At 36.9% G+C, this 8,219-nt stretch overlaps 1 protein-coding gene across 5 annotated transcripts in view; it reads right to left on the bottom strand.

Annotated features, from left to right (window-relative positions):
• The window catches only part of LIPC (lipase C, hepatic type), a 63,736-nt gene that overhangs the window by 19,533 nt on the left and 35,984 nt on the right, over positions 1-8,219 (bottom strand). For 2 of the 5 annotated variants that reach the window (XM_037396012.1, XM_037396009.1), the window contains exon 2: positions 1,522-1,533. The exons of the other annotated variants lie outside the window; for them this stretch is intronic. In XM_037396012.1, the coding sequence (XP_037251909.1) occupies positions 1,522-1,533 (12 nt within the window). The remainder of the gene's footprint in view (positions 1-1,521; positions 1,534-8,219) is intronic. 5 annotated transcript variants of the gene reach the window in all.

Below are 8,219 nucleotides of genomic sequence, written 5' to 3'. Positions count from 1 at the left end.
CTAGCAAACATTATTGTAGAAAGTTGTTCAGCCATTATACAAAGGCTAGAATTTAAAAAGCTTCAAAGTTAGTGAAGGCTTGGTTGTCAAAATTCTTAGCTTCAGTATCTCACATTTTTCTTTAATGGCACTTATAACTCTGATAGCTAGCTAGGACTGAGTCTGATCATTTCTCTGTTACAATGTCTACTTAGAAGCATTTCTGTTGGTTTTGGGTTGGGGTTTTTTTTGTTGGTTTTTTTGTTTGTTTCTTTTTGTGGGGCAAGGATTCCATTTCTGAACAAATTAATATTAGGAGAAAGTGCATCAAAGTTAAAGAACTGAAAATTGGGAAGAATTGTAATGATGTTCATATTTTTAACCTCTGGTTTATTCAGATTTTGGTGAGTAGGCTCTACAGAAAGATAAGCATTGTGTTCTATTTTTAGCACAAAGAAAAAAACAAAATAAGTAACTTGTGCTTGTTCCATTGTATACATCCTTTCTTTGTTTTATGCCCTGTTTTCATTTTCTTTTTGCTCTCTCAGTGTTAGCACAATGCAAAAGCACTTTGTCACTCTCCGTATTGTTTGTACATACTGCAGAAAACAAGTCTAATAAATAGCTGTTTTCTTTATACATCAATTGTGAGTGTGCTATGGTGCTTTAATGGGTGAGTTTTTGGCTTGCCAGCCAGTAAGTCTGAGAGAGGGTATTAAAAATACAGTTTGAACTTCTTCATGGCTGCCAAAAGTTAAAAGTTCCAATAGAATCTGTTGTGTTATTAGACAAAGAACTGCTTCAATGCCTTAATCCGTGCAATGATTTGGAGAAGGAGTGTCTGAAGAGCTTGGCTTCTACAACAGACTCTTGCTAAAAATGTTATACCAGTGACTCAGTGATATGATCGAAGGGAACTGCAAAGTTTCATAGGTCAGTTTACAAAAACAACAAAAGAAAACTACTAAAAACTTTCCTGTGCTAGTTGCAGCTAAGAGTGCCAAGATCTTTCTGAAACTTCAAAGAATTTCTGTTTGGACAATTAGCCCTTACCCAGGTTGAGGGAGTTGCTGACTTAATTTCCTTTTTTTCTGAAGATCCTACTTTAACGTGAATTCTTTCAGGAAAGGCAATCAACATGGCCACAGTGATCCATGTGCTATCATAAATTACTGTCACACAGACCAACATTATAATCACAAGCAAAAGAAGTTATTGTGACTTCTTGATACTCTGGAGGAGGTTCTGCCCTTCACCTTTCCTTACTTTGCGTTAATGATGTTTCTGTGAGAAAAGACTGTAACTGAAGGCTGGGTTTGTAAATATCACTCAACTGTAATATAGCAAAGTTTCTTGTAAAATGTTTTGTGGTTACTTTCAGCAGGCAAACCAAAACACTTTTAGATTTGACCTGAGATACTTAAGTTTTCTTACTGAAAAGTAAAACTGAAAGAGTGATTCCCAGTTGAACAAAATGAGACTTCTTTTTTAAATTGGGATTAAAATTTAAAAAAAAAAAAAAAAAAAAAGACATCTACATACCTGGTAGTAGGTCTAGTAGCCATCCAAGTACAATGCATGTTGGGATGTGCAAGGTAAGAGGTCAGTTATTGTTTCTCACTATTAACATTTAATTATTTGCATTATTAGTGCATATTACTTTAAGGGATGTTTGTCCTGCTTCTAACATGAGCTCCAAACTAAGATGAAAGGAGCATGTGAAGAATAATGAGAAAGCTAGTAAATGTGAATGACTATTTTTTTCCGTAAAAAGAGGTCTTGCAAATAATAATAATAGCTATAATTCTGTATGGACCAATCTTAGATTATTGGAACTAAATCTTCTACTTACCTGTAGAAGCAAGTTAATCCAGGAGACTGACTGGAATTGAATCACTCCAAAAGATGAGAAGGCATATGAGTTTCTTAACTATTTAATTTTTGGAGTCTCTTCTGAAATTTACAGATTGTGATAGTAATGCCTTAAGACTTGTAAATGAAAACTTTACAGGAAACTAGACAAAGGTCTGAATGCTTGCCAGGGTTTGAAACCATGAAATATCATATGCATTTTTTGGAAGAGATCCAGAATCTAAATATATTTTTTTCTATATTGTGTCTGATGGGGCATAAAAATAGAACTGCAAAATATCTGCTTCACACCACAAAATTTGCCTAAAGATGTGTCAGGAGTGAGGGCAAAGTATGGTAGGACTATATAATGTTAGGAGCAATATTTTAATGTTTGTTAAGTCATACATTTTAAATTCATCTTATGGTACAGCATATACAAATTTTGATTAAAATTGGCATTACCATTTAAGGAAAGTAGCTTTTCTAGCTAAGAAAAATGACGTTCCGCATCCTTTTTCCTGTCATGGAACACTGCAGGATGAGTTTCTTAGTAAACCTGAATGGAAGCTGAACTTTGGGCTGCTGCAATGTTAAGGAGACTTGAAAATAGTAAATTTAAGCATGCATACACACCCCCCTACCTAGACAACATATTTTTTCCGATTGCCTTCTGACCCTTACTGCAGCTTCTTTTCACATTCATGAATGGATTTTTCTGAGTCTTAATAAATCTCCTGTATCTTGGATGGCTTTTACTGCTTTTCACACATGGAAATGTTTCCAAAAGAGTGCTTATGTATTGTGATGTCATTTTCATGGGATCAGTATCCAACGCATTTGAGAAACAAGTGACACAACTATTGTGGTGGCCAGAATTAGAGAATTCTGTTGTGTAATTGAGCAAGGCAGTGACATGTCAATGGTTTGTGTTTGGGCCATGGAAAGCAGCATATAGCACAAATGCCCCCATTTCCAATAGCCTTTTTTTTTTTTTTTTAATCACTTAAAAGAAGAGATAATTACATGGAATTGTTCAGGTCTCTCAATTTGACAAATGCTTCCCTTCGAGCTATTCTTGCTGGGAGCATAGTTGTCAGTGTTCCTATGGGATATGGACAGTCCTCTTCACTAATGCCTTTTACTTCATTTAGCAGTGCCTGCCATAACCTCCAGACTCTGTGCTTTCTAGGGAAAGCCATTTGCTGTAACTAACACAAAATGATAAAAATGGTAGACTATTAGAATGCGCATGGTAGAGGACTCCTAAATCTGAAAACCCTGCAAAATTTAAGCAATAGTATGTAAAATGTAAATGAATGGTATGTTTCAGTTGCTGTGTTTACCTAAGCATTTTATATCTCTTCAGGCAAAGTTTCTTGTACAATAGCTGACACAAAATCAGGGCTGGATTTCTACTATTTAAAAATGTATCCAATCAAAAAGATGATGGGAATAGATTGGAAAAATTAGAGTAGCATTTGTTTTTATATTGCTGATTGACAAAAGTATCCTGAAGCAGGGTGTTGTCCAGTCTCTATTTTGTTGAGATTAGTAGTTAAGGTATTTACTTGCATATAAGGTGATCTTTATTGTTTCTGTCAGTTCAAGGCTTTTGAACGCTGTTGACTAACAGTTGAAAATTCCATGTCATGTAGTTCCTAGGTGAGATCTCTATAACATGGAGTAGTTTTTGGGGGAATCTAGGTCTTTTTGTTTGCTCCAGTCCCCCACACAAGATAAAGCAGTCAAAAGTAAGGTCTGTTGATTTCATGGTGTGTTATCTTTGTGCTTAATTTTTTCCCTGTATATCCTCGTGCAGTTCCTTTGTATTTTCACTCTCCTTAAGTTGCTCACCTTGCCAAATGAAAAGTAGGTGTCACTCACAAAAGAACGAATGAAGAAAATAGCAAGCAAGAAAAATCTATAGTAATGGGATTAAGAATGATGAGGTCTGTTTAGAAAGAGATTTTTTGGAAAAAGCTTCCCTTCTTGTTGAAGTTTAACTGAGTAATGTTAGGTGATACTTTTCTCAGCATCACATGCTCTGTCTGAAAGGGATTGTAGTTTTCTGAGCTGTCATTTCTTGTTTCTCCTGTTTTATGCATGCACACATGCCAAAGATCAGTCAACAAACTCCACAGTGTAGCCCTTAAGGGAGAGGAGAGGCTGTTAACTTGCATTGTTAACCCTCTGTTAACATAGTTTTAGCTCTTTGTTGAAAAATCCAGAGGAGAGCATCTAAAACCATGCCATTCATGCTGTCTTCCCTGTGTATTTCATGGCTTTCAAATCATATAGATAATGCTACTAGCAGGTGTCATTAGTGAGTCTTGCAACTGGAAGATGTGTTTAGAAAGAGGCCAATGTGAGAATTCATTGGTACCTTGTTTTCATTACTGAGGCAATGATGCTGTTGGTAGAAGGTGTGCATATTGAGTGCCCGTTCAAAAATTAGCTCCTTAGTTACTGGGGATGAATCTGTTTGTGATTCTTTACCGTGAAAGTGCAGAGGATACTTTTTGCTTTGAAAATCAGACCTACCCAATGTCTACCAAAACTCAAATTTCTAATTCTTTACTAAAACACGATTAACATCTGGAAATATCTTTTCCTTTTTATCCTACTCCCCCGCCCCCCCCCCCCCCCCCCCCCCCCCCCCGCCCCGTGTCAAAATACAGCTGGTCTGTCTTGAACTCATTAGTATCAGACATGACTATTGTGCTTTGAAGCACTGTAGAAGACACAGTGGTCTGAGGTAATCCATAAAAACATATCCCACCGTTTAACACAGGGAAGGTTGCTCTGTTCTCTCTCCCTGGGCCTCCCATGTCTGTGTTCTTTATTTACCTGGGCTATTTGTGGAAGGGGTGAGGAACCTGGCAATGTATTTGCTGATGTGATTAGCAACTACAATGTTAGAACTGTCAGCAGAGATCCATACCCCTACCATTTTCTGGTTATTTCTATTCAGAATTAATTTCTGGGTGTGGGGAATTAGAGGAAGCAGAGAATGTAATGTCTTGTTCAGTTATAGCAGAACTGTGATTTTGAAAGTTATTAGCATGTTAGTAGAGAATCTAATTTCCCTCTCTTTTTCAAAATTAGCATGCTTTCCAAAGGGAAAGTAATTTGAAAAAAATATCCCACGTTCAATTCATGGCATATAAAAGAATTGTACTAAATACTCTGAATATCTTTTACAAATCATTGTTTCATATAATTTGTTTGCTTGGTGGTGTAAGACATAAAGGAGTGCAACGTACTCTCAGAAGCTGCTTATATCAAAATAATTGATAAAAGACCCATGTCAGTTCATTTTAAATTCTCTGCTTAATGTATCTCTTGCTGCTGTTGATTTGGAATTGCCTCTCTTGAAGTATTTGGGCAGGTGTTGGAGACAGATACAGTTTCAGTTTCTCAGAGTGCCTTAAATGGGATTATTTGCAGATCTGGAGAATAAAATGAAAACATCGAAAGTCTTGCTAAGAAACCCTCGAAAAGCTGGCGAAACAGATTAAATACTATGTTTTGTTTTCCTTGCTTTTGTATGTCTCAGCTGTTCAGAAGCAGCCCCTTAAGTCACCTATGAATTAAATAACGCATTTATATTTTATGATTTCAAAAGAGGGCGAAATGTAAAAAAAAGTGTAACCTGTTCTCTAAGAAGCGAAAGCTAGTAGGTTATCCTTTTGCTTTCCTCTAAATTTGTTTATTGTTTACATATATTGGAGTATGTATTTTTGCTCCTCTTGCTAGATTTGTGTTTCTGTCGCTTTTGAACACTGGATTGCTTCAAAATTCTCCAAAGAATCACCTCTTTTTGATTCTTGTGCTTTACTCCTTTAATCTTTCTCTTCCCTGTAAAACCCTCCTTTACTATGTGAAACTTCAAAACTTATTTTTCACAACTCCTTATTTAGAATCAAGTATTGAAGTGACGGTTAGAACAGAAGGCAAAGAAATAACACCCACCCTCCAAACTGTTATCTGTTCCTTTTGTCTTTTTATATCAGGTGAAAACTTCATGGAAGAATGATGATCCTCAAAAGCTTGATATCTCTTTTGTTGTATGATTAAATTAGGTAAATAACTTTTCCCTCTTTTCTATCCTTCATTGTGACATAATTTTGAAATATTACTTAGTGTACATAAGCTTGTGAGACTGTTGTTGCAAAAACCAGGGAAACCAGTGCACAAAAAACCCAGCAGTGCCTCTTTGTTCAGAACTCAGCTGCCTGGATCTGGGCTGATGCCCTCTGCAGAACAACACATCCAGACCTCTCTCTCCTCTCTTGAAAAGGGTGCAGAAGGAGGCACTAACCACACAACTATATGAAGAGCCTGCATTATTTATGGGGTAACAAATACACTGTCCTCCTAGTTTCCTCATCTAAAGTAGAATACTTTTGAATATGAACATTTAAGTGCTACTTGTGCAATGCCTAATTGCTAAATTGAAATCACTACCCCAGTGGTTTAATCTGATCTAATCTGAATTTTATGAACAAAAATACTGGAAAATCATTACAGTATGTTTTTTCCAGGAATGTTTTGGCCTAGCACATAATCTAGATCTCAAATTGTTACTATAAATTAGTGTTAACAAATCATCATCTCACCTCCATCTGTTACCTAACCAAAACTTTGATAGTTTCAAGTAAGATTTAAAAGCAGGTAAAAGCTGGAAAAAAATACTTTTGCCCTTAATGAAAATGCTTCCTTTCAAATATGTGTGTGACTACATTTTTTTTGGCCAGGGTTTCTGGCGAAGTATTCAGATGCCTGATTTGGACCTTGGATTTCCTTTTTCTTGATATTAAAAGCAAAAAGAAGAAAGAGTCACAAACTGCCTGGGTGTAATATATTTGTTTATATGATGTTATCAGATAGAGGAAGAGGCAAAGGAATAATGTCAGATGTGAAGCTAAGTAGATTAGGACTTCAGCCAGGAGATAAGACAACTAAGAGTGATATGGTGTAGAGGTCTATAAAATCATGAATGGCATGAGAACATAGAGGGGAGACCACTTGTATGTCTCTCCCAGTACAAGGATTATTTTAATAACAAAACATTTTGATAGCAAAAGATGATGAAATGGTAGTCCTCAGGGCATGTAGTTAATCTGTGGAATTCCTCTCTGAGTGTGATGTGGGTATTAAGCTTTTATATAAGGTTAGTTGGAAACTGGAAGTGTCTATGTAAGAGAATCCAATGAGAATTACTAAATACATCGACATCACCACTTGCTCAGGAGATCCGTGAACTGAAAATGGTTGATGACTGGGATAATAAATGGGGAAGCACTATATGTACATGTAAATTTCCCCTGCTGAGTATGCATTTGCTTTTGGCCACTGCTCTAGGTGGTTGAACTAGATGGACCTTGGGTTTTATCCACTACAGCTACTCTTGCCCTGGAAGAGGTGGACAGGAGCTAAACAGGAAATGTAGTTCAAAGGTTTCAAAACTATACTTGTCCTTGCTTATAACATCGTGGTTCTGAGCTCTGTTACTAGGTGCATATCCTTTGGAACCACTATTTCACATATGCTAACACTGTCATGACAGGTGTAAATTTTGATTAAAAAGAAGTCAGTCTTGCAGAAGATAAGATGGTTTTGGAGTTGTATTTGAGGATAGCTGTGCTGGAAGTGGGAGTTCAGTTTCTTCCTATGGCCTTACTTTTTTTTTTTCTGTATGATCCTGCAGTGAAATCACTTGTTTGGTGCCAACTTGCTGTGTCAGAAATCCAACATAACTTCTGGATCACAACATTCCATAGGATGAGGAGAAATGAAATAGATAAAGCAAAAACGTGTGTTTGCAGCTCAGACGAAAAATAACAGGGAACTTATAAGAATGAGAAGATAAAAAATTAGAATCTTTAGCATATTAGCACAGGAAGGCATTACCAAGTAAAACACTTTCAGGGCTGTGGGACAGCCCTCCAGGCCAGACTGCTGCATAATAGCTACGCTCCCTGGAAGGCAGAGCTGAGCTGGTAGGTGGTGGGTGTAGGCACAGGCAGAGTATTTATATGCACAGCCAGCCTTGTCTGCCCAGGGAGGTTAGTGAATAGTAGGTTTGCTTATGAACTTTTGGTACTAGCTATTCTTACAAACTCCCCTTGGGAATATTTATGCTTGGCATCATTCTGATACTCAGAAAAAGACAAGCAACTGTCTCAGAGTTTGCAGAAAGGCAATGGGAAATGAAGAGGTCAGTTCTGCATTGGATGATTAATGATTGAGTGTTGCAGTGGAAAGGAAGAGGGGAAAAAAAAAGATAATTTGGATGAGTTTTAGCCTTAGGACTCTAGTAAGAATTACAAAGACATGAGACAGCTCTCTAGCACCAGGTGGCACATTGGTTAAGTGGGGGAACC

This window comes from Falco rusticolus, chromosome 7, assembly GCF_015220075.1.
Source record: "Falco rusticolus isolate bFalRus1 chromosome 7, bFalRus1.pri, whole genome shotgun sequence".
Classification (NCBI taxonomy): domain Eukaryota; kingdom Metazoa; phylum Chordata; class Aves; order Falconiformes; family Falconidae; genus Falco; species Falco rusticolus.
The sequence above is the reverse complement of the archived record's forward strand: the minus strand, read 5'-3'. Positions and strand labels throughout refer to the sequence as shown.